This window comes from Diadema setosum, chromosome 9, assembly GCF_964275005.1.
Source record: "Diadema setosum chromosome 9, eeDiaSeto1, whole genome shotgun sequence".
In the NCBI taxonomy this organism is placed as follows: Eukaryota; Metazoa; Echinodermata; class Echinoidea; order Diadematoida; family Diadematidae; genus Diadema; species Diadema setosum.
The window spans coordinates 22,043,496-22,071,400 of record NC_092693.1 but is presented as its reverse complement, the minus strand read 5'-3'; the positions used below and the strand labels follow the sequence as shown (position 1 = coordinate 22,071,400).

General features: G+C 39.7%; 1 protein-coding gene across 1 annotated transcript; it reads right to left on the bottom strand.

Annotated features, from left to right (window-relative positions):
* Positions 1-2,329: 2,329 nt before the first annotated feature.
* Positions 2,330-8,454, bottom strand: LOC140232505 (protein FAM210A-like). The gene is made up of 3 exons (XM_072312600.1): positions 8,136-8,454; positions 5,629-6,197; positions 2,330-4,801 (listed from the first exon to the last, which is right to left on the bottom strand). The coding sequence occupies exons 2-3, from the start codon at positions 6,126-6,128 to the stop codon at positions 4,504-4,506; spliced, it is 798 nt and encodes a 265-aa protein (XP_072168701.1). The 5' UTR covers positions 6,129-6,197; positions 8,136-8,454; the 3' UTR covers positions 2,330-4,503.
* Positions 8,455-27,905: the final 19,451 nt, after the last annotated feature.

Here is a 27,905-nt window from a genome sequence, read left to right as displayed (position 1 = left end):
AGTCTAATGCCAATTATGTTTTGCTTTAAAATTCCATAGGTAGTGTGTGTGTGTGTGTGTGTGTGTGAGGGATTGAGGAATTCCACTAGAATTATTCTATGGCTTTAATGTTTGTATATAGTAGTGAGTTATTATATTACATGTCTTAACTTGCCTTTCCAGGGGTTCTTATTATACAAGCTTGCTTTTCTAAGACCCCTCCACTTTACATCTATATGCATCTACATGCATTGTCAATTTATATTCAATTCTGCAAATTGTTTTAATCACATATTCAACAATGTATTCCTTGTTACATATTATTGTTCTTATGTAATTTTTGTATTGTGGAAACTTTTAATAAACTTGAAACTTAACATTCCTGCCTTTTGCTGGCTGTGTTTCTCTTGTGGTGTGTAGATGTAGGCCTACTGGGATCGTATTGAAATTATTGCATTGTCTGAATTTGTATGCGGACACGAGGCCTATAGTTGTTATAGGTATCATGGCTTACATATGTATGTGTACCGTTATTTGTACACTTTGAGTTATAAATTCTACAAGATATGAGTTACTCAACTTCCTCTACACTGAAGGATTTCAGACTTTTTCGAGAAGTTCCTTATTTGCTGCTCTCCCTCAAAGGGTGTGGTAAGAGAATGCAATCTATATCGATCTTCCCACATAATTATTCTTCAAAAGTAGTCTGGCAAAATTCAGTTGTAGCAGGCCTCTCTTTCATCTTCCCCCCCCCCCCCCTCTCTCTCTCTCTCTCTCTCTCTCTCTCTATATATATATATATATATATATATATATATATATATATATTAATCACAGAGTTATCTAAATGCCCACCATCTTTGGACGATCAATTTGTGTTGTTTTCAGATACATTGTACTTTCTATCATTGGTGATGGTTTAGTAATCTTTATTGCATAAAAAAGGACCTAGTATAGAAATCTTTATCACATCAATACATTTTTGTGAATGGCAGATCATCTCAAACACTTAACACCACCTTTCATCAACAAACACTCGGTGCCCAGGAGCCACGCCTCGTGCATCTATCTCCATTTATAATCCACACTGCACCTACAACTTGCTCCTGCAGTCCTCCTTCACACATGATGCCCTACAGTAATAGAGCATTCTCCATTTGTCTCCCCCCCCCCCCACCCTAGTATGGCATATCCTCTCTGTTTACCGGCATATTTTAAAGTCCTGTACACATTCAAACTAAAATGGCCTCAAAAGCTACTTCTTCACTCTATGAATTATTGTATTGTACTTGTAGTGCACTGTATCTATATAAGTATGCAGAATGTTTGTGTATCATATTTCAGTGTACCTGTATATCTCTACGTTCAGCACTTTGAGACATTTTGCATGAAGCGTCATAACAATACTTATCATCATCATTATAAGTGTATAAAATAAACAAACATGGTACAGGTGTATATTATGTTGTATCAAAATTGATCATCTCCAAGGACACTGCAAATAAACCTTAGAAATGCCATGTGGGCTATTTTTTTTCCAACTAATGGAAGAATTAAGATGTCCTGGTACTGTTTAAACTGGCCATTCCCAGGAAAGTGCTCAGCTATGGGGAATATCTGCAGCTTTCCATTAAGAATGGAAGTTGATGCTTTAAATTTGTTGGTACTTCTATTGCATCACTGAAATTCCATTTCAAACATCTTGTGGAGGATGCTAAGCAAACAGTGGAGGGCAATGACCCCATGAAGACAATGTGAGGTTTCCTTGTCCATATGGTTGATTCCTACCATGCTTGGTTGGAATACATGTATACCTGAGCACTATCAAGCAGATATGACTGTGGCACAGAGTTGGCAATTGAACATGATGAATGACAAATGCCAGATGGTGAGGAAGACGAGCTTAATGGGGGGTCTGGTTTCTCATACAGATGTGCACGAGGTTTCAGCTGGATCTGGTAGTTTCTTTTAATGCACGAAAGATGGGTTATGATATATTTATATCCATTTATGCATTTATTTAGGAAACAATAGGCAGAAATATAACCTTCAGACATTTTTATATTCTACATATGTGTAGGCTGGTTAGTCCTGATTGTCTTTTACACTGTACAAAACAGGCACCCACACCATGGAGCTACCAAAAAGACTTTTTGGTAGCTCCATGCCCACACAGTGCCAACTCTCACATTCTACTGTATCACTCCGGCATTATATGCCACAGGTCAATTCTGATGAAGCAAACTTCATCACTTAAAGAAAGCTGCCCACATATATATCATGGAAAGTACTGAGCGACAAATGACGAATCACAGAAAAGCACACCCTGCGAAGAAAGTGCAAATGTACATTGTTTCTTGTACTTCAAATCATGCATTACATGTAATTTCATCAATATCATTCCAGCATACTTTTGTATGAACATGACATTAAAAAAAAAAGGTAAAAATTCACCAAGTTTTAAAGGGCCGCCAACATTCACTATCAAAATTAGGAGATTCCAAGGAGCAATCTGATAGATGCTTGCATTTTACATGCATCTGCATGGGATGCATCTGCATGGGGAAAAGTAATTCCCAAGTCAGAGAGATTTTATAACCTCTCATCCAGACACAATGAGATATTGATGCTTTAAGGAAGCCTCGGGCAAAATCAGGTTGACTTGACTGCTCTGCTCCTAAAGCACTCAATACAGTCAACTTCACACATATATGAATGTCATATCTATTTGACCAAATGAAAGTCTCTTCAGCACCTGCAGTTTTACTGCCTAGCTGTCCGATTCTCAATTTGTTAGACATTCAATAAGGTCTTGTACGAAGTACTGACTATCTGAGTGATTAACTGATGCTGCATGGACATGATCAAGGTTGACTAGTATGTAATAGCTACAGAATACCACATGCAAACTGAGATTCATATTAAAGTAGAAATTGACCAACAATTTTTTTTTCCATAAATACACCATATGCAACAGTTTAGGAGTCTATGAATTCAAAAAATTACATCAATACCCTTATTAATTCATAGCCAGCTTCATACTTTAGTAAAAAGGTTACCAGGAATAAAAATTTTGAATGACAAGATACCGTATATGTCATTTCTTTTACAGTGGTTTTACTTTCCAGAATTTCATGAGTGAACTGGTATTTGGAACACTAAAACATACCAAATAGTGACTTTTACAGTGAAAAAACAAAAATACAATGTAGAGATGTATTATATTGCCTTCAATGTGGAAAATGGCTAACCTTACTTCTTGAAGAGGGATTACCAATATTTCTCAGTCCATTGTTATGTTATTCTTGATCACGGATTGTACCATGCATGAAATTGTCTCCCAACTCTCAAGTCATAAACTATGCTTGCTATATAGTATGACACAATACTGAAATACAGTATAAAAGCTGCCTTATCCTGTTGTCTCTGAACAAAATTAAGAAATGAAAGAAATTTGAAAGCAGATCATATTCCTTACTCAACTAATAGGATCAACGGAACAATGAATCATGTACACAAATATTCATATGATTTACTTGGATGATTTGACACATGAATGGAGGTATAAAAGCTGTCTTGTTATCTGCTTCACACTACCAACTTTAAACAAGGAGTGACTTAGAAGACAGTCAAGGGGTATTCTATAAACCATTGTGTTGCTGCCAGTGTACAGCTGACTTTAAATTCTGTTACGTGTACACGTAGAAAGGCAAATTCCCATGAATTTGACACATTTGGGTGTAATTTCTGGTACTACTCCATTTGCATTTTTTTTATATGCTTTAAAAATGGTAGCTGTCATGATTAAATTGACTCTCAGCAGCAGTATAGTAAGGTGGGAAGGGTATCATTGTACTTAATGAGCACAAAGTACAATTTGCAGAAATTCTTCCCATGAAATGACTCTGAATTGAACACACACTAAATGGCTGCACAAGAAGTGAGATAAAATGTCTGAAGAGCTACGACGGCTGAAGCCTCTGCCAAAATTTTGATTGATATGTACAGCCCCTTCACAGCTACCTGTTCAGACACTTCCAGTGATGGTTAATGCACTGGTACAGCACAGTGCAGCAGATTTACACCAAAAAGGCTGAAGCCATGCCAATATAGTGCACAAACCATAATCTGAAGTTCAAAGCACGACCAAGTGTATTAAAAACCAGATTATCATTTACTTCTTCTTGACTTTGTCCTGCTTCATTACATAATGTGTACTAGTCATGAGAAGGCTACTAAATGCGTCTTTAAATTTACTTTGCTCATTGACTGAGAAGTCATATAAATAGGTATGATCTTATGACAGTATAGAATGTCCTTTACTGGATCAGTCACATGAATGGATGCTATGCATTGCACTATGCACACATAAATAGTTATGGATTACAAGCATCACCAGGCACTGCATATTTTTCATTGATCCTTTGCTTGCGGATTCAAAGTGCAATTCATCAATTCAAATTGGCAACAATTATCCGATATGGTTCGCACATGATGAGACATGCCAGCCAGCGAAGTGCGCCCTCATTGGCCGGCAGAGTCCTGCCTCTCCTTGATCTTGTCCCTCATCTCGGTGACGGTCTCCCGGAAGGAGTCCCGATAGCTCTTCTCCTTGGGCGGGTGGGGCCGGATGTAGCCCATCTTCCGTAGCCGCCGGATGGTCATCTCTGTGGCACCCAGCGTGACGGTGTAACGCAGTGGCGTGAAGATCTTGTAGAGGGCGTAAGCCATCAGGGCTGTACTGGCCTTGGAGTTGCGCAAACTCTCCACGTGGTGGTCGCTGACACCGACTGCACTCAGGAAAGGTCCGATATCAACTCCCCTGCATAGACAGTAACATAACCAATATCAAATTTGATTTTCTTCCTTTTTTTTTTCCTTTTTTTTTTTTTTTACGTACAGTTTTACAGATACATTTCATTCATAGGGTACTGAAGTGTGTAGTACATTGTATCTATTCACTAAGCGATAAATTTTGCCAAAACCATTTTTGTGACAGGCTTAAGGGGTATTGCACTTGTGAAGCAGTTTTTCTGAAGTCTGAATGGGATATGCAAGTAAATTAAACTCCATTTTGATCTCCTTTAATTTGCTCTGAACTTTGGTTTTTGTTTCATGCTACTCACATACAGTCACATTGTTTGGGGTGAAAATAACGAGTGATGTACATAGATTATGCCATTTACTCTTTTTTTTTTTCACAAATGAATTTTACAGACACACACATTCAATGAAAGCCTACAATTTATGTTGAAAATGAGAGAGTAAATTGTACATGCTAAATAAAGGTCAAGTCATACAAGTTCCTTTTCTCTCATTACTACCAAAGTATCTGGCAGCTATTCATTAAAGACTGCAATCACTTTGTACTTCTATGTCTTGCATCCTTCACAGAAACCTTCATGTACCATCTTTCTTTTTAATTCTACTCCATTTCATTTCATTTGTTTCATCATCTGGTAATTTATGATAATTTTTTTAGCTGCATGATTTTGGTAGGGGGATTATGTAGCTTTCTAACATCTTAAACAGACAAGTTGTCGGGAGGAGACCTGAATTTTTGTTCATCAAGTTGCAACTGGGCTGATACATGGCTATGCATATTAATACTTTTACACAAATTTTGATACCTCTGAGCACTGAACTCACATTTTAATAGTGTAGTAGAAGGCTCCAAACCAGATTGGTGCTATCACCCAGTGCACGGGAATGATGACGTATCCGTACGTCTTCATCATGATCTTCATTCGGCTCCAGTTGCTAAGCGGCTGGCCCTTCTCGTCTGTCGTCGGGATGATGGACTCGTCCTCGTCAACCTCAGCCTCCGTCTTCATCTCGGAGCTCCCCTCGGCACTGGCTTCTCTACTTCCTGTGTCCTTCAGAGTCGCTGAGCTGGTCGCTTGCTCTTTGGCCTGTGTTGATGAGGCAGACCACCGTGAGAAGAAGCTCTTGTGGCAGACGTGAATGTTGCTGCCACCCGGGGCGAGGCCGAGAGCTTTGCCAGGGCGTGGTAAGGCATGAGGTGATCTGGGGAGGATCGTGCAGCAGAGCACTGGAGGGCGGCCGCTGGGGAAGTGAGCAGCCTTGAGGTGCGGAGCTAGTCTACCTGGAGCACAGCAAATTCTCCTCACTGAATGGCTGAATGCCATGATGCCAAAGAATGTGAAATGTAGTTGGCAGAATGGTGACTGGCGAGATTAGCGCTAAAGGCTCAGAGTCTGCAATCATCAAGAGAAGAAAAGAAAAAGTTGTTTCCGCATAATCATTCCTTTTGTCATATGAAAGTTCCTTTTAATATCATGGGGAAAAAAAAAATCACATTTAAATCAAATGCATTGTAAATTAAATGCCACACAAACTTGTCTTACGTATACACTTTCATATCAACGATGAGATTATCAGAGAAAAAAAAAAGAGAATTTAAAGCTTATCCAAGTTCGAAACTGTTGAGCACCATGTAGATAATTCAGTTGACATGCACCTGTAGAAAAGATAATAGGTTAGATATGATGTCCTGTTTTGTCAAATGTCGAAATGTTACATCTAAACAACATCCAACCAATCTAAAAAAAGGAAAGCAAAAACCACACATACAGTGTACACATAATACGACTGTACACACACACAAACATATATATGGATTTCCAATAACCAAAACTGTCCTATTTGAGAATTATTATTACATGTATTTATTTTTAATCAGAGAAAGTAAAAATATTTAATGTTTAGTCTAGTACAAGTCAGATAATACCATAGCATGTCACTGTCAGGCAGGGACACACCCCGTCCACACCCTTTCTGATTTAGATATATCCCCACTCCACCCCACCTCGCAGATGGCATACAAAATCTCACACGACCATGGGTGTATGCAAGGGGGGGTCGGGAGGGTCGTACGACCCCCCTCCCCCCCAAAAAAAATTTTCAAAAGGTCCACTTTTTGTAAAAGACATTTTTGTTTTTTGAGGGGTTTTTACCCTATATACAACAGGAAAAAAAGTGACCAGGTGGTGTTCCAGCAAATTGTCAAAAACCTCGTAAATTTCGTAACTTAGTTTTAATATGCCATACCTTATTTCTAAGCCGCACTGCCATGCCGAAAAAGTCACTTTTGTATGCACCAAATGGCCCCATTTTAAAATATAAAATTCAAAAACTCCCTACCGTGCAAGGGGGGACACCCCCCTCCCACACCCTCCCCCCGCTCGGTCGCTCCGCTCCCTCGCAAAGGTAAAGGTCCAAAAATTTTGATTACGACCCCCCCAGAAAAAATCCTGGATACACCCCTGCACGACCTACTGTAGATTTGAATCTGCTTTCAAAGTCTGTTCAGCAACTGGATGAGGGTTTGTGGTGTGGTGTTTCTGACAGTGGATGCAGCCGTTTGTGCATTGTGCTCTTTCAATTTAATGTATCAAGTGCTCATTGTGCAAGTAAAAAAAAAAAAAAATCTCTGCCATGCTTAGTTGGCTTCTAGGTATGGCTCTCTTGAACTGCTCAACAGAGGGCAGTTCAATGTTCAATGATGTGTTGAGCCTATACAAAGCTTATCCAAGTCTCTGATTGTCCTTAAGGAAAAAACTGTTATTTGTAGGCATCCAAGGTAGAGCCGGTTCTCATAATTCAATTCACATAAAGCGTTAAAGTTGGCTGCTTCGTGTTGTTCTTTGTCTCTGTTTGAAGACAATAAAGTAGCGTGGCTTGAAGTGTGTACCACTTTCTGACCTTGGGGCATCTCTGCTATATTACCTATTGCCATGCCCATGGCCACTGGGGGGAAAAAAATTGTGTTGATAGAGCAAATGAACAAGTTTAGAGAGACCATGTAAATTTAGTAGGTTCATGGAGAGACGAAGGCATGGCAATGGGACAGGCCGGCAGGCATTGTTGAGTTGAAATTGCATAGAATAATACATAACAATGATTAGCATTTTGTTACAACTGCAAAACTGCAGCAATGCCCATAAACCCATATCATCAAGACTGGACATTTTTGTTCATTGCCAGTTAATCACCATGGGCCTGCAACCTGGCATTTGCTCTCATTGCTTGGTATGGATGGTCACCGGTCATTAGATATTAGGCTGTAGAAAATTCTCGAATTTTTCTAACTCGCGCGTTCGACAGCGCAGTGCATGCCGTCTGCCTGTTCTTACCTGGGAGTGGGAGGCTGGGGCTGTGCTTCTGTCCAGTTCTGAGGCCAGGGGCCGCATGTGGTGATCTGATCTTGGTCTGCTCAGTAGATGAAGGTATGAATGAAGCCTAATAATTATGTTCTCTTGCGGCAATTTACGACAACATGGGACAAAGTCGTGTTCTTGTCGTCCTCCGCTACCTTACTAGACTATAACTACACAAGCATGACCTGTTTCGGCTCACGTAACTTCATTTGAAATTGCATATCGTAAACGACCGAATCTCTGTCTTCTGATGGCCCACGCACGTGAGAGGTGTCCTGTCGTTACGTGCGCCCCCGTTGCACGCCGAGTTTGCTGTAGCGGCGCGGCTGCGTACATGCAGAGTGTCACGTTCAGTTGTTGTGTGGAACTGATCGAACGGAGTAGTCTTGCGCAAACTTTGTCAACACAAACACAACCATGCTGTTGTGCAAAACGTAATAAACATTTGAAGAGTCTAGTCTACATATCCCAGACCTCAATGTTCACGATGACAGAAATCAGAAATCAGTTCGCCCAGGATACACTGCCGTATAAAACGCTGGTTCTCTTACCTGCTTGTTTCTACGTAGGCCGACAGTGTACTCTTCGACATACTTTTTGGTCGGTTTATGTCAAACGCATTTGTGAATTCAATGAATGCAGAAATATCAGAAGAACAGATTGGGAAGTAGGAAAACTCAGACAATCCGTTTCAAAGTCCTGCATTCTTATTTCATTTTTTTTTTAAATTATTAACAATAACTTATAAAGGAAAATTCGTTATCTTTTTTTTTTTTTCTGTGACATAATTATAAAGATTCCCCACCAAATGAAGTGTTCGGTCATCAAGCCTGATTTTTTTTTTTTTTTTAAAGTATGAGAAAAATCAAGAAGAGAAAGAGCATAAGAAAATGAAGGACAAAGAAATATCCGTTTCGCATTGGTGGCTTCCGAAGATGTATTTGCATAATTCAGCCATGTTAAATAACAAAGTAAAACAACAATAACGACGATGGAATCAGCACAGTGTCATGTATGCAGAGTTTCCTTGGTTACAGTTCGTTATTCCGAAGGTTCGTTAATCCGAAAATGTGATAAGGTTTGTTATTCCGAAGGTTCATTAATCCGAAAATGAAACAAGGTTCGTTATTCCGAAGGTTCGTTAATCCGAAAATGACACAAAGCTCGTTATTCCGAAGGTTCGTTACTGACCCTATTCATTTCGGATCAACGAACCTTCTGCGGAACAACGAACCCTATTTCATTTTCGGATTAACCCTAAAAGGGCAGGGGGGCGGAATTCGCCCCCCCCCCCCCCCGACGTTTCGCGCTATAATTCTGTAACGCGAGAAGGCCTCGTCGCGAGGCTTCTTGACTTTGTTTGTTCAAGTCTTGCGCAACTTTTGAAACCAAATTTGCAACGTCCGCGCCTATACTTTTGCGAAGCCACGCCCATTTTTGTAACGGAATGTCGCCCAAAAACGGGCACAAACGCACAATTTTGTGATTTTGTGTACATTTCCTATGGAAAACAGTGCTCTTTCATGAAAGTCATAAAAACCCGATTATTTTTATAATTAATCACTTTCATCGATTAATTTTATGCTAATTTTTATTATGGTAGAAAAGTGGTCAGTGACAATTTCCAAAAAACAAAAACAAAACAAAAGTTGAAAAACAAGGAAATACAAAAGAAATTCTGAAAACAATAAAATACATAAGAATTGAAATGAGTCTTGGAAGTTTTTGTGATGTACAATTGTTGAATATGCTAAAACAGATTTACAGATCAAAAATTAGACTCTCAATGCTTTTAATTAGGCTAAAATATGATCTTGAACTTAATTTGCATAATTACTAATTGATTAAAATTAGAAATTGATTGTTTCAAAAAATCTTTATGACACAATCTTGTAGATTTTGACGTGGGTCTCACGCAAGCAAAATTTCATCGCGATCGCACCACCGATCCGCCCCCCCCCCCCCCCTCGGTCTTAGCATAGCCAAAAAAGCCCGCCCCTTTTAGGGTTAACGAACCTTCGGAATAACGAACCCTATTTCATTTTCGGATAAACGAGCCTTCGGAACAGCGAACCCTATTTCATTTTCGGATTAACGAACCTTCGGAATAACGCCAATGTTCCGATTAACGAGCCCTTTTTCATTTTCGGATTAACGAACCTCAAGGTATAGGGAATTTGTGTGTTTCTGATTAACGAACCTTCGGAATAACGAACAGCACCCGTTTCCCCTATACCGTCGAAATTCACGACCTACAACACTCTTTGTAGATTTACAGGTGCATCACATCGGCTGCAGACACGCAAAAACGCAAAAACAAACAAACAAAAAAAGTGTGTCCCACTTTAACAGGACCACTTTGTTTTACTTTGTTTTTTTTTTATATGTTATCAGGACCATTTTTTGGATATCTCAGCCATTTCAAAATCGACTTTCTTCAAATAAACGTTTAATTTCTCTTTGAATTGTATACTCTTTAGGATTTCTTATAAATGGACTCTGATTATCGCGCAAAAAGTTAAAACCTGAATCCTCATCTCAACCGGGGAGGAAGGCCTCGAACCTCGGTGATTTAGTTTGCCTTTTCCTCCCCTGGCAACCAGCCGTATGCACCTAGTTACCACAATCTTGATAGGCTATGTAATATAATTTTCTGTGTGTATTATGTTGAATTGCATATAATAAATAAATAAAACACACAATCAATAATAATAATAATAACTAGAAAAGCACTCCGAGAGCTCAGACCTCCGCCAAGCAGCTACTTTCAACCGATGATCTTGCTCTTCCCAAAGAGATTTTTCTCCTCTCCACCACTGGGAAAAAGCTCTTTGGGCTCTTCCATAGAGATCAGTGATTTTCACCCATAGGTATACATGCTGAAAAATCGCCCGATTTCCCAATATAGAAGCCTTTGTCGGTTTGTTACCTCATAAACCCTCAGCTGCGCGGCGCGCCTCGCCCTAGTAGAAACCAAAGACGCTTAACAGAAATAAGACAGGAAAAAGCTACGACTATAATTTTTGAATCTTTTTAAGATAATAAAAATACCACTACCTTTGGAATTGGAAATGAATGATGTTTCTAGGTGTACTGAGTTTGTACTTAGCTCTCTTTTGTATCGTCATGTAGGGTAGCCATTTTGTGTCCATTTTTATCGCGCGCCTTCGTATCTTGTTATCTACTATCTTTGGTAGAAACTAGAGCACGCACTTTAGTGCACGTTTGAAAACCTCAAAAATGCGCAGCTTGAGCTTTCAAGTTCATTGACCCTATACGTCAAAATATAAAAAATCCTTCATAAATTCCCCCAAAATTCTCGGATCACTACCAAAATGTAATCATTTGTTACTTGTGTCATTCTCAACCTTTCCTGTAAGTTTCATCCCAATCCGTTAACTACTTTTTGAGTTATTTTGCACACGTTCAAACTAACAAACAAACAAACCAACGGTAACGAAAACATAACCTCCTCCCTTGGCGGAGGTAATAATGAAATGAAATGAAATGAAATGAAATGAAATGAAATGAAATGAAATGAAATGAAATTTATTCATATTCCACCTAGTGGATATCATATCATAAATATACAGATTATAATACATAGTTGACATTATATCATAAGATACAGAGTATGATATATACAAAATATCGTGATACAACATGTACAAATGTGGAGGGGACTACTTAGAAGCACTGCTTGTTAAGTGTAATCCCCTACAGAATATAGACAAAATAATATCAAAGATAAGGCGAAGTGGTACAACGAAAACACCATATTATACATTATTATTTTACAAGGGCACAATTATGAACCCTGCTATGGATATACAATAAGTCATGTATGTTACACAGTACAGGTTACACAGTACAGGTTCGGAGAAACAGGGAGGTGAGTCGTCTAGTCATTCTCCCTGTGACAGAAACAATTAAAGTAAGGAATCTTACCAACAAAACTCGTGTAGCGCTGGCACTTTGTTGTTGTTTATCTTTCTTTTTCAAACATGCTGGCAGCTTACGACTACTCACGCTCACTGTTCACGCCGCTGGGAGCATTATACGCGACGTGAATGTTCTCCCACAAAATTAACTCTATGCATTTTAGCACCTATTATTATGAAAACACATGCAGGTGTTTGTTGAGACTAGTCATGTCGTAACAGAGACCCACAATCGAGATCAAGCGGGCATCATGCTTACGTTATGTATTACTTGCATTATTTCATTGTTATCCGTTTTACTACATTTTATTGAGTACTTGTATTCGTGGTTCTGGTCAGCTTTTACGCTTTTCACTCCAGTATTGAGTTTTACGATCTCTGTACTGTTATTTTCTCGGTTACCATTCACTTCTATCTTGTTAGCATATGTGTCAAGTATATGCACAAGCCTATCCACAATCATCGCCTGTCGGCCTGTGTTTGATATGCATGGTATTTCAACGAAATGTTTGGTTAGATATAACTCAACACTTCGTAAATCATACAGCGTGTTTCTATCATGGAAGTTCCCAAACATGATTTCCATGAACTTTACCGGCTGATGATGTGGCCAGTTAACTACAGTTGTATGTCAATGATTATGGGATTAATATGAGGAGTTTGATTGCAACAGGAGTTACGTAACGCGATATTCTTGTTAATTTGAAATACTCGCAATTAAAGCTGTCAACCCCCCCCCCCCCCAAAAAAAAAAGAATAAAAAGATGAAATATTTCTATCATAACTTCAATAATATTCCTTATGTAACACGTGAGGTATCATTGGAAAAGTTTTATCTTACTCTGATGATGAACTTATTTTTGTTTCTTTGCGGTCAAACAATAAGATATCATATTAATAATCACGCCCGCATCGCTCACACCTTCATCTGACCAAATTCATCATTTACAACTTTACGAATTTCCAGACACCAATAGTATTTTATTTCAGTGCATTTTATTGAAAATCTATAGCAATGTTTGATGTTCCACATGATAGATATTTAGTATAAAAGTATAGCATCCGTATCTATGGGTGCATAGCGCGTTATCAATTATATAGATACAATTATTAGAATGACAACAAACATGATTTCAAATCATTAAGGTTGCTTCAATGATAGCTCACATTTCGTTGGTCTACTCCTTACATCTACGCATTTATTAAAAAATGTTACAGATAATAATAACATGAATGAAATTATCGACAAATATGATAAAGGGTGACAAGAATTACAATTTCCTGCATTGACAGGATATCATCTTTCTTTGTTATGGCGAAGCTTAGGTCATTCAAAGAGGTAGTAGTTCAGGTTTTATCAGCCTTTTTTTGTTAACTGTAGGCCTACTAGTTTTCATCCTGCCTCTTGTGGCTGTCATCAATAATTCAATCTTTGGAAATAACACAAGATTGTCTGACCGTGAGTTCTTTCTACATTCTCAGAATATTAAAAACAAAATACGGGATTCACACATTACATTGTGCCACAATAAAAATTGACCTTTCTGCTGATTTAGATTTTTTTTTCTTCCTTTTTCCGTGGCTAGGGGGACAGGACGATCGCCTTAATGAAATTCATTATCATCGTGATCATGTTGCTTGATTCTGGGCCTATACGAGACAGTTTCTCAAGCACATGGACGTGATCCATGGTTCATTGTCTCTTCCATGATTCGTAGTCCCATGCAGTATTTTCCCATTGTATAAGATAGGGTGCTCCTCTGAATCAAGTGAAATTTTTTGGTTATGTTCAACATCTCTCTCAGCTCCCACAAGTCCTTTGTGTGCTATGAGTGCCGCATGACACACTCAACCCCTGCATAGCGTTGTACTACACATTGCCCAAAGTTCGCGGCACAGAAAGGGTTAACGACAGTCGTTGCTGGTCTGTGTCGGGGCGTGTACATTCCACATGCCTTGTTCATGGTACTGGTTATTGGAAGTTGTTTATATATCTGCCACCATTCCTGTAGCTTGGTTTCTTCTGTTTTGCGCTTAAAGTCCATTCTAGTGTGTGATCATCTCGGCTACTGCCACACACAGTCATTATCATTTTATTTTTCTGCTTCCGCCGTCGGTACTACTCCTGGTAAGCTAAATATTTCTGCCATTCGTGATATTTCCGACGAATTGTTGCTGCAAGGTTTCCATTTGTTGTATAGTGAATGCTCATTTTTTTTTCTCCCTTCCACTTGTTGCTACTATAAGTTGTTGCATCTAACTCGTTCATTATTTTTGCCAGCATTTTGTTCGGCTTCTGGTGACGTACATACCCATAACTGTCTCTAGCTGGTGATAGCATGCTTGTTACTTCCCGCACCACTTAGTTGTTTACTGGTTCCCGACAAGATGTCTTACATTATTTTTTTGTGGCCGATTTCCATTTCTTTTTGGTACAGCTGTCCTCCTGCATGGCATTACTGTTTTCTGCTACCGGCATGCTCATCTTTTTTTTCTTGTATCCATGTAGTCGTAGCTGGTTCCATATGCGGCATGCCAATAGTCCATGCTATCGTGGTACGTGCAGTAGTGATTGCTATTCTGTTTTTGGCATTTTTTTTTCTGCCGAATTCGTTGGATGCTGATCTCCGATTTTGGCTTGTTCCTAGTCGTTTCTGCGACCATCTATAGCTGCGTTCCCCGTGTAGATTCGTTGTATTTGCCTTAATTTGCCGTCTTCGTTGCTTTAAAGGCATGTTCATTATCACTTGTGCCTTGTGTGCTGGTTGCTGCTACTGCATGGTTTCTTCATTATTTCTGCAGCTTTAGTCCAAGATTTTCGTTGTAGCATCGTGGGCATTGTTCGTGTGAACATGTTGTCATTGTCTTCACCGGCTATTTCTTGTAGCATGCTCAACACCTCTGCCTTGAAATCTGTCGTTTGCCGATCTGCTGCTTGCCCGTTCTTTGGATGTCCTTTATTTCGGCAGTATTATACCAATAGTCAGATTATTCAGTTTTTCTGCATTTTGCGTGCCCGTCATTAAACTTCTGCCACGATGGATTTGTTGTCAGCGTCTGCATGTGACATTCTTGCTATTTCTGCCACCTAAAGTAGTCTCTTCTGTTATCAGTTCGTGGCGGGTTCACTCGTTTTGACCAGGGAGGTGAGAGGTTTAGGCAGTTATAGTCAGATTATTCAGTTTTAATACTTAATTTCTGCATTTTGCGCGCCCGTCATTTCTGCCACGATGAATTTGTTGCCGGCGTCTGCAGGTGGCATTTTTGTCCTTTTCTGCCACCTATAGTAGTCTGTGCTGTTATCAGTTCGTTTTGAAATAGTAAGTCTAAATGATTGCTGCTTGTAGGTTGCTGGTGACTGTACGTTTGTCTTTTAATACGGCCCCTCTTCAATTCTGCCGCCACTTGTTTGTTGACAGTTTCTTTTTGTTGCCTTTTTCTTTTAATTTGCTGCCTCCATCCCGTTGTTGCTCTTGTAATGCTTTGGCAAAACTTTTATTATTCTGCCTTTGTCCGTATCTCTGATTGCGAATAGGCTTAATTCGGTTTGGGCTGCGTATTCCATAATAGTTGGTCAAGGTTGCTAGACGTAGGTCAATCTCCATGTACTTGTAATAATTGCCACTTTCCCCGAGAACCGTTGCATTTGCCTTAATTTGACGTTCTCGCCGCTTTTTAAGGCATGATCAGTATAACTTGTGCCTCCATCCCATGTGTGCTGCCGGTTTTGCTGCTGGTTTCTTCATCATTTCTGCAGCTTTAGTCCAAGATTTCCTTTGCAACATCGTTGGCATTGTTCATGTAAACATGTTGTCATGTCAAATCTGTCGTTTGCTGTGCTGTTGATTGTCTGTTCTTTGAGTGTCCTTCATTTAAGCAATATATAGTCAGATTATTCAGTTTTGTTACTTCATTTCTGCATTTGGCGTGCCCGTCATTTCTGCCACGATGAATTTGTTGAGGCTTCTGTATGTGACATTCTTTTTTCTTTAGTGATATCAGTTTTTGGTGGGCTCATTCGTTTTGTCATTAAGTTTCAAAGATTGCTGCTTGTAGCTTTACGTCTGTCTTTCAATACGGCGTCTGTTAATTCTGCCGCCAGTTGCTTGTTGACAGTTTCTTTTTGTTGCGCTTTTTTTTTTTAAGTCACTGCCTCCATTCCGCCTTTGCTCCTGTGATGCTTTGACATACCAATGATTGTCCCTTTGCCTTTGTTTATATCCCTTATTGCAACAAAAAAGAAAAAGAAAAAAGAAGGTTTGTTTCGGTTCGGGCTGCGTATCCCACAATAGTTCGTTAAGTTGCTAGACGTTCTTCAATCTCCATGTACTTGTAATTGCTGCGTTTCCCTTGGAGATTCATTGCATTAATTTGTCTTAATTTGCCGTTCTCGTTGCTTTTAAAGGCATGATCATGATAACTGTGCTTCCATGCCGTGTATGCTGGTTTCTGCTGGTTTGTTCATTATTTCTGCAGATTTAGTCCAAGATTTTCGTTGTACCATCACGGGCATTGTTCGTGTGAACATATTGTCATTGTTTTTACCGGCTATTTCTTGTAGCATGCTCATCGCCTCTGCCTCATATCTGTTATTTTGCCGGGATGCTGCTTGCCCGTTCTTTGAATTTCCTTCATTTAGGCAGTACAATGTAGTTATTGTCCAGTTTTGCTACGTTCGGCGTACCCCTAATTTCCCCATGATGGATTTGTTGCCGGCGTCTCCATGTGGCAGGCTTGTCATTTTTGTCACCTTAAGTAGTCGCTGCTGTTATGAATTCGTGGCGTGCTCACTCGTTTTGCCAAAGTAAGTCTCAATGATTGCTGCTTGTAGCTTGCTGATGACCGTATACTTCTGCCAATACTGCGTGCCCTTTAATTCTTCCCCCATTTGCTCGTTGATATTTTCTGCTAGTCGCACTTTTTTTTTATACCTCGATTCAGCTTTTGCTCCTGCGATGGTTTGATACACCAATCATGGTGCATTTCGTTGTTTATATCCGTTGTGACAAAATAGTTTGTTTCGGTTTGGGCTGCATATTCCATAGTAGTTGGCTGAAGTTGCTGGACTCAGTTTAATCCCCCTGTATTTACTTATAAGTTTGGTATATATTCTCTACACGCGCCGTCGGTTATTCTTTATCGTCTGTCATTGATGACGCGGTAGTGCCTTGCTATCCGATAGTGAAAGGGTTTTGCAGCAAACGTTGATTTTAGAGGACTTAATTATGTCAGTTGATGACATAATTTTGCATACCAAACATAAATGTCTTTCCCTCTGGATAAGTTAGAGGGCACTTTTTTTTTTCTTGATGGCAAGATCACCTTCCGTTCTTCGACAGGATGACACGACCCATGTCTCATAGCAACAGAGTTTTTTGCATTCCTTTCCAGACATGGTAGTGCTATGATGGAGTATAGTTTCGGATCATCTCCAAACTTAGACGATGGTCATTATCTCTCTGCGGTGACGTCTGAATGATGTCTGATGCTTGAATACCATCTTTAGCTGTTGTATCAGGATGACTGTAAGACCATCTGTCTGATGTTAAATGGTTTCCTCACTATATAGTGGTCTGTAAATTGGTTTCTTCATGGTGTTTCTATCTCTGTATTCGTTCCTGCGTGTGTGACGCCACATTACAACGTTACTCCCTCTCCATTACCCTCAGCTCCACTGCAGGATGACGTCATTGTCACTATCCGGCACCAAAATGGTTTGCTGTCTGTGGTATCATCAGAGGCTGGATTGATGATGCCAATGGAGAAACTCTGTTTTTCTGGTGCCTGTAGTACTCCTCATGTTGTAAGTCTGATGTTATACTTAACTATATCGGCTTCGGGAAGGGGAGGAGGACTAAGTATGCCGCTGAAGTGTTGATGACAGTAAATGACACCTGCCACGCAGCATGCTTTACCCTTCCCGAGCCGGCGCCGATTAGATGGAAGACCGGATGTTCTCGATCTTCTGCAAAACTTCGCTCATGGTGTGCGGCCTCTTCAGCGGATTGGCGTCTCGGCACGTCAGGGCGAGCTCCGTGAGGTCGTGAAGACCTCTCCTGTCCACGATGGTCTCGAACAGGATGCCCAGGGAGAAGATGTCGGAGAGGACCGAAAAACGCTCGCCCTTGAGCACGACTTCGGGGGCGAGGAAGAATAGACCGCGTCCCGCTTTGTACTCGCTCTTGGCACGAGACCCGAAGTCTCTTTGACTCGAGTAGGACGTGGCGCTGCAAAGACCGAAGTCGATGATGACACCGTGCCAGCGCTGGGAGCGCTTCTCGAGCAGTACGTTATTACACTTGACATCGTTGTGCAGCAGTCCGTGCTTATGAAGCTCCATGAGTCCTCTGGTGATATCCTCACACACATGAAGCATGGTCTTCGAGGAGAGCTTCGGTTTTGGTCCTTTGCGCGAGAGGGCTGAGTAAAGGGGAAATGCTTTCCCGGTCCTCTTGTTCCCAACGAACTCCGACACAATGCAGGGGATACCTTCCAAGGTGACGACGCCTATCATCTTGGGGAAGTAGGGTGAGCCTGACACCAGCTGCTGCACAGTGGATTCCTTAAGAACCACGCCCTTTATCCAGCGCTTCTCCTCAACCCTATTGCACTTCACGGTAGGCAGCTCGCGCTGGAGCTGTTTGATGGCAACGGGCTCGGCTGTTGGCGCGTAGCGACCGAGGAACACCTTTCCGTACGTTCCCTTTCCCAACACCTTCAACTTGCGGAGTTGGCCCGCCTGCCCTCGACCCTTGAAAGGGATGATGTCCGATGTCGAGATTTTCTTGCATTGAACAATACTGGGCACGGAGGCGATCGTTACATGATCCACGGTGTTGGTGATGCGGAACGAAGCGATTGCTTTCTGGTCCACGCAGTTTGTCTTCAGGCTGAGTAAATGACAACCAATGATAAAATATGATAAGAGGCTATTGATGATGGCATTGCGAAAAATCACATTAAGAAATGATCGCATGATGTCGGTCGGAAGATGGATAGATCAGTGCACAGAGAATCCTATTGTCAGCAGTATATCGACAGCACATTATTTTTGTTTTCTGGTAAACTTCAATACTTGAAAAGCATATGAACTTGGCTACGGAGGAGGATTTCATTTCGGCTTTTCTATTGTTTTTCTTGTCAAACTTATTGAGTGGTTTGATCTGATCGTCCAGTATAATACTCAACTCCCTGCAGTCATATGAGTAAATTTATTGTGTGGTTGACTGTAATGATTATACACAATCACATCTCGAGTATGTTTAATGGCTGTTTAGAATTGGCACCCAACGTCTGACACTCAAACGTTCTGAGATGTGAAAGTGATTTATTTCCAGGGGAGATGTAGCTCTTGTTACTACTAAACTCTGCTGATATTGAACAAACTTCTGTCGACGATTACTAAGGAATGCCAGACCATTAATGTCATGTTTGGTATCCACGCAAATCATTAAAATTATAATAATATGCAAACTCCATTTTACACATGAATTATCTCACAATATATGATAACCATGGAGCGTGTAGCTCCATATGTGTCAGCTAGATCATAAGCACATTTTGATTCTGCTCCATAAATTTACGTAAAGAAACTTTATGTTTTCTATTAGGAGAAAACCTCGAGTATTTTCATAGTCATTATTAATGATTCACTTTTTAGTGTGTTTGTTGAGGATGTATAGTTGTCCACCGGCCGTAATGACTAATGGTTGTAGAAGAGCGTGAGTGTTTTGCGCAACTGGCCTGGCCCGTTGACCACCATTTTCAAACAGCAATTTTCATTACGTTAATACCGGAATATAATGGACCTCTCTTGAAAAGGAAGGGCATAAATGTATTATAGTTTAAAGTCTTTTAGGATATGTTTTCAAACCAGCACGACAACTACCAGTCCAGGACAAGCAATTTCAAGTTTAGCTGGCAACACTGGGCTGTCTCTTTGCCATCAGGTAGAGATTGAGCACGTAAATCGCATGCGGGAATGTTTTAGTATACTTACACATTTACGAGGTCCCTGAGATCTTGGATCAGCCGCTCCTTCCTCGTGTTGTCAAACTCGAGGTGTTTAATCTGATCTCGCAGTCCTTCCCGGGACTTCTCCACCCGATCCAGTCTGTCCCGGACCTTTTCTCCCGCCCTCTCCACCACCTTAAGGTCTTCTGCCATTCCAGTCATCTGTCCCTCCAGAAGACTGCAAAATGTGCCAACAACGATCACGATGATGATTACGATTTTAATGACAATGGATGATGATACATGTAGTCATAATTGCTGGTGTAGTGAGGGATACAGGATACCATGTTTGCTATGACGATTATCAACAATAATAAAGTTATCACTGCTTCAGTGACCATTCCTGGCAATGATAATGAGAGTACAATTAGGGGAAAATAAAGATTATGAGAGGATAACCCTGGCAACTGAATGTGATTAATCACAGACTGATGATTGCAGTGATTACACGGTTAATCTCACATTATTCAAATAAGAAATGATAATTTACTGAACTACTTTATGACCACTGTTAACTGATGTTGAGAGTGCATCTCCCCCCCCCCCCCCAAAAAAAAAGAGAGTGCATTTTCTGCCCGTGAAGAATTACCAGTGACCGCTATGATAATGATAAATGATTGGGCCAGATTACGTAGATGATAATGACCTGATCTTGGCGTTCTTCTGGACGAGGTCATCCTGTAGCTTGGACACGTCTAAATGCTGTTATGATATAAAAGGACGAATAGGAGGACAATGAATTACTCTCAAAAGTATTTTGTGTTTGTCATTGAAGTGTTACCCATTTCATCATATAACCATATCGCTTTCTTTTTGATCGAAAAAGCGGTGAAAGTATGGTATATAAAAGATCGTCTATTGCCATTTAGATATTGAAACTGTATAAGGTCTCAATGTGGTACCAGTCGCATAACGATGGCAATTTGACAATTATTACTTCAAAGTGAAAGCTAGAATGAAACCAGTCGCACACTCTCGAATCTGAGGTATACTGTTGTTACTAACAGACTCCGGTAAATTTGTAGACCAAAACAATGAACATAGCAAATAATAATCATTTCAATTAGGTTTCCTACGTTGCCAAGTTCAGGATCAGTATAAAATTCTAGATACAATACTCTGAAAGCTTTCTTGTCCAGTTATATATTTTGTGTTGAGTAACAAACGCAAAAGAAGCAAATTGATGAGTTTATCGTTCATTTCTCTTGCGTGCCGAACTGAGGATCATAATTGTACTAAAAAAGTAAACAAACACAGTACGTTGTTTGAGTCCGAGGCTTTCCGTCGCCAACGGAAGCGCATCCTCCGCCCCCTTTTGGTCCGCTTCTTTTCCGAAAGGTCATTCAGCTCTTCCAGGGAGGTTGTCAAGGCTTCGACCTTCCTCTTTAGGTCCTTATAGACATCAGCAAACGTGAGATGGTAAATGAGGATTAAAATGGATGGTATAAATGGCGATCAAAATGGACAGTAAACGAGAATTACAGTCGATGGTAAATGGGAATTCAAATGGATAGTGAATGGGGAGTGAAATAGATGGTAAATGGTGATTAAAATGGATAGCAAATGGGGATTAAAATGGATAGCAAATGGGGATTGAAATGGATAGTAAATTGGAATCTAAATGGTTGGTAAATAAGGATTAAAATGGTGGTGATTTGGAGAGCATTAATGACTGTATAATGGCATGCCTATACAGCTACAGGCCTGCATGGTTAATAGGCAGATGTGTGAAGATTCGGAAAATTTCAAGTAAACCCTAAGGCAATCACAGAAAGATGTTGATCCTTATATTTTCCGCTGGTTTGACTGATGCATGGGCGTGTGTCTATTCTGTTTTAGTGCCTTTATATGGTACGTTTCTCATAGCTCTTTAATGCAAGATGGGATAGTTTTTTGTATATTTATGCTCGAAGACTGAGAATGAAATCGAAATACTTTTGAAGGGTTAAATTGTCATAACATGGAATATTTTCAGGTCAAATATTCAGCAAGGTCCATATAGCGTATGATCTGTGATTGTTTCGGTCAATGTTCATCACAGTTAATGATGATGATAATAGTACACTGTATAACGGTGATACATGTGTATCATTTCATGTTATGCTTAGTTGCATTTTGTAATGCAGAGATGATGATAAACGATAATAATATAATGGTGATTATGTGTATCACTCTATGTATTGTAGCTATATAACGCTTGTATAGTATACATTATTTGAAACTCCGCATCAAAATATCTGGTAATTTGTTTTTCCTTTATACCTTGATTTCCGCCTCATTCGAAGTAATCATGTCGCGAGCCTTGATCCGCTGTTGTTCGCGGGTATCTGCGACTTTCTGGAGGTCGTTGAAGGCGGAGCTGAGCTCGCCGACAATGGCCGATGGCTTGATGTTAGGAGAGAGGCCAACGCCAATGTCTGTAGCAAGAGTCTGGATGATGCGTTTATAAAAATGAAATAGTAGTAATAATAATGATGATGATGATGGTGATAATAATGATGATAATAATAATAATAATAATATTGATAATAATACTTTAATAATGTAATGATGATGTAAATTTGAAGGGGAGCACCGTTATCATAAGACTAAATCAACTTTGTCTTTCTAATGTCGTTGTGATCACTTTGTTACTTTAGACCGCAACGGAAGTAAAGATGCACTAGATTAATGTACATCTGTTCGAATTTTAAAATACTCTACAAGAAAATGCAATGTATTAGTGAAACGTCTGAACATGTAGAGAACGTACAACAACTTAGCACCACCAAATTCGACGTTTATTTTGTCACGACTTACATGGCTGCCACCCTTAGATTTGGTAGCAAGGAATACCTCTTTATAATGGGGCGCCTCTGATCACTGTTGTAATTTCCCTCTTTTTCGTTTTCAGCGAGCTATCATATTGAACCTATTCCAGTAGTTCATAACTTGATTATTAAGTCATAGTTAACATGAAGGCTTAGATGGTTTCCACACTCTTGTATATTAGAGACATATTATTATATTGCGTCTACAGTCTTCAGGTATATCCTATGAAAACAAAGATCCATATACAATCTTCATTTTTGAAATGTCCCCATCTTCATTCTTGTTTATTCTCTCGTTGCTCATTATTGATAGCAATCTCAACATCTTTCTTGTATAGCATTTGTATAGGATATCCAGAACACACTTTCCCTTTTGGGTAGTCCTCTAAATACTTTGGAAATGTTCGGATGTTTTCGTTATGCTGTTTGCATAGTATACGAGTAGTTTTCAGTCGATAATTGTTTGTAACAGCTGTAATTCCACAAACCTTCAGCTCCTGGGTGTGGGCCTCAAAGTCCAGTTGTAGGCGCGCCACTTTCTCACAAGCGCCCTGCAAATGTAAGTGGGAAATTGCAAAATGAAACGTTACTTCTCAGCCATAAATGAACTATTTAAATATACATGTGAAAAAGTGGGATGGCGGGATAAATGTCTTATCAAACTAACAACCTTACAGTTGAGAGCATCATCGGATAACATTGAATGGATGGAATCACAGTGAGGGAATCAATGAGTTATTAAAAGAAAGGCTGGAACGACGTGAATGAATGAATAAATGAATGAATTAATTAATAGAGATATATTGAACAAAGAAGGAAGGAAGGAATAGATGCGCACTACAGTGAGAATCAAAATCATTTATGATGATACTAGTAGATTACAAACTGATAGTCGGGACATTCGAATCAAAGTACTGAATGAATTCTTGTAAAATCATTGAATACAACCGGTATACTGAGTACTATAGCATAAGCAAGGTTGCAACGTATATGTGATACGGAGTCCGGACCATATCTATAATCTCTCTCTATATTTATATCTTTCTATCTACTGATTATTAATTGTAGCTCTAATCTCATAAAACTGACCAAATAGAGCATAATGTTTATACCTGAAGGGCAAGTTCTAAGTCGTCGTTCTCCTTCTGAACTTTATCCCACGTCTGTTTGAGGTCGTCAGCAAGTTCACACCACTCTCGGTTCACTCCGTTCCCGGTGATCAGCCTGATGGGATCCGCCAGGGTCTACCACCACGATGAGGAGGAGTTAGAGTAAAATGTGTGTCAGAGAGAGAGAGAGAGAGAGAGAGAGATTCATATATGAATAAATCAACAAAGATATACAGATGAATAGAAAGATAGATAGACAGATAGAGAAATAAATGAATAGGTAAGTACGCATTTCGGTATAGAATAACATGAATGTACAAATTCATGAAATTCTTCCGTCGAAGAAATTCCCCTACATCGACGTAAATAAGCACTGAGTGTGTTAGTAGTAGCCATGGTACAAACCATGGGCGTACATTCTCGAGCAGGATTCGAACCAACGACCTCCTGATCACCGGACAGGCGTCATCTCCACTAGACCACCGAGCTTTCGCCCGACAGCAAGTGTTGGTTCTAATCCTTATTTACATCGATGTAGGGCAATTTGTCAATCAGTTGCAATGAAAACACCTCGACGGAAGAATTTCATGATTTGAATAATTACGCAGTACCCGCTGCATGCTATAAGGATTAGATTGCCGATTTCTGCTTATACTGGGTATGTGCATTGGTTTTGGGTTATTGCCAAGTTAATGGCTGTATAGTTAATTGTGTAGACACTATGACACTTTAAACCTCCAATATTCAATTTCTTGTGCACATTTGATTATTCCTATTCTGTTTCTACTCCAATTTCTGTTGTTATTACTTCTTTGGCATTGCTGTACGTTATTGATACATCATAATACAATAACTAATCTCTATCATCACCAACACTACTTCATGTATAGTGATTTTGTGAGGCTCACCTTCAGCCTCCCCTGGAGCTCGATCTTGAGCACCCGGAACTTCGCTCGCCACTTGTCCTTACATTTGGCGTGCCAGGCGTCGATATTTGAGCGGGCCTCCCTCATTTTCTCCACTGCCTCCTCTGGAGTGGATTCCTCCGTAGCATCGCTTACGGTGCTGGCTGCGCCGATCAAGGCCTGGAAATCATTCCGGACGATGGTTATTATGAAAACGGTGATACAATAGTATCAAATTCTGGTAGTAGATATTAGCAAAATCGATGATGATGATTATATTATCAAAACAAGCATAATATCAAGCATATAATTATGATGATGATAATGTTACCCCATTGATGAATACAGTATTAGTTATATTGAGCTAAATGTTGTTTCACAAAATAAATGATAACATTACAATCATAGTTGAGAATATATACACAGAAAAATATTAGCTTAACACTTAATGATATTAAACATGATCTTACGCATAGTAGAGTGGAGTCTACACTGCAATCCAAAGCAAAGCGTGTACGAATATAGGCCCTTTGTGTGTGATAATGGAGTCTTAACAGAGACGTAATGTTGTTTCAGTCAAACAGTGACTAAACACTGACAACATTAATGTGCATGATCTCTTTATAGATCATACGCGAGTATATGAAAGATGTCAGGCGATAACTTATGGCACCTCAGAACAAATTGCACATGAAATTATGATGCGACTGTCACCGATTACACTGTTTCGTGACAATATACCAGAACCAGACTGTGCATGCACACACGTATACATACACATATCGGACCATGCGACGTTGATTTTACAACTCTGTAGAAACATGACGATGCGTTGCCATGGTTACCTTGATCTGCGCCTCACTGTGGTTCTTCTCGTCGGAGAGCCGGCTGATCTCAGCGCGGAGTCTTTCGATCTCCCCCTCCTTCGCCTGCCAGGAGTCGCTGAGTGCCTTCGCCAGATCCTCGGGGGAGCTGTTGACCGACGCTCCGCTGATGGACCTGGCTGCCTCCACGAGGACTTTGAAGGGCTGAAATTTACAGTATACGATGGACAATAGTATCATAAATTTCATTGTATTTAAAAGAATAAGTAAGAAGCCTCAATCCTCCTTATAACAAACTATACGAACGCACTACATCTATAAAGCTCTTCTGATACCATTTGCAAAGTTAGTTTCAGACAGCCTCATTGTGATTCACTAAACAACAGCAACAACAAAATCAAAGGGGAAGGGGAATTGTGCGTCGTTACTCCAAATCTGACGTGTGGAAACATTTGAACATCCCTCATCTATTAATTCATTATCCATATATTCATTCATAAATTAATTTAGTTGAGGATATACCTTCGTCAGTCCAGTCAGCTACTTTTCCATCTATCCATCAATTCTGTCTATTTGTCCTCCATTGATTGAGTCATTCATCCATCTGTGTCTCTAGTAATCCAGATATTCATACATCTAGCCATTCATTCATGTATCCATACGTTCATTAGCTCACTACCACCTATCCTATACCTCTTGGTGGTCAGTGCCCTTGGGTGGTTGTGCAATCTCTGCATCGCCGGATTGTCTCGGCACCTCTGTCGCCTCTTGGTCGGCAGAGGGCAGTGTTATGGTCTCAGCATCACTTTCCAGTCTGTCACGAAAATAATTATGATGACAATCAGCATTGATCATAACCTGTACCAGATCTATACGTTTAGATTATGCTAAAAAACCCCTCGTAACTCTAAGATGCAAAGCACAATCAAACTAGGACATTTATCATGCGATTCTAACTTCTAGATACATGACAAATCTTACTTTAATATCTTTTTTGTGCAATGTTTGATACTTAAAGTTTTTCAAAAGTGTAATATTTTCATAGTGTAGCTTTGCAATTTATTCTGTTTGTCAGACAAATCACATAATTCGTCTTTATGTCGTCACGCTATTGTCAATAATTATGATTCAAAGATGTTATAGTGCTTTCATGTATATCTACAAACTCTTTCGTCGAAACAAGTCTATATGAGTCATTATGACTTTCGTTATTTCTCCTTGAAGTTGCGGTGATGGCTTCCATTGAAGAATTATATATGGTTTTCATCGATGTTATCTTTTTGAAGTATATCATCTGAAAACATGGTTGAAAACACAAGCAATAGATCACACATCATAGAATGTACGATGCTAAATTATCCAGCAGTTCATGTACGACACCAGAACACAGCTAATCAAATATTCAAACATCACAGTTAAAAAAGCAAGAGAACGGTATTTTTCTCGAATATGAACATACAACAAAATTATTTGCCATACCATAAAGTGAGCAAACAATTCAAGTTATTAGCTGTAATCCTGATTATCACAGATCTAGACATCGCTATTGTAAGGCTATTATGTATCAGTGCAAAAGACATGTATGCACTGATTCTCTATTTAATCGAAATTTCTCGCCACTTACCGAACCGAAGTTGACATGATTAGATCTCCGTCAAGTCAAAAGTACCAGAAAAATGATGCCAACTGCAAACACTTTGATTTCAATCCGAATGCTTCCAAATTGCGCTAAAAAATAGCCAGAGACTATCGAATAGCTAGTTATCCTGCCAAACGCCAGGGTAAAAGTGACTTTGTTTACGTAACTGGGGTGTGATCAGCATGGCCATCCCTGCGTGACGTCATAGAGAAACTTATGGCCAATCAGCGCGCTTTCTCTTGACAACGTACTAAGTTTTCACTGGGGTGTGCACGCGCCGCGCGTCTTCAACCACACGCGTAAACTATAGTGTAAACAAAGAGATATAATCTCTTTGAGTGTAAATCATTTGCGCTCGCAAGGTGTATGCGAAGAATCTATATGCGAAGAATCTATACATAACCAAAACAATCATTTTCTTCCTTTTAGTGAAGCAAGTGATAACAAATAGTTATAACAAAGAATTCAATCAAACGATCAAACTGTAACAGTTTGATCGTGGTTG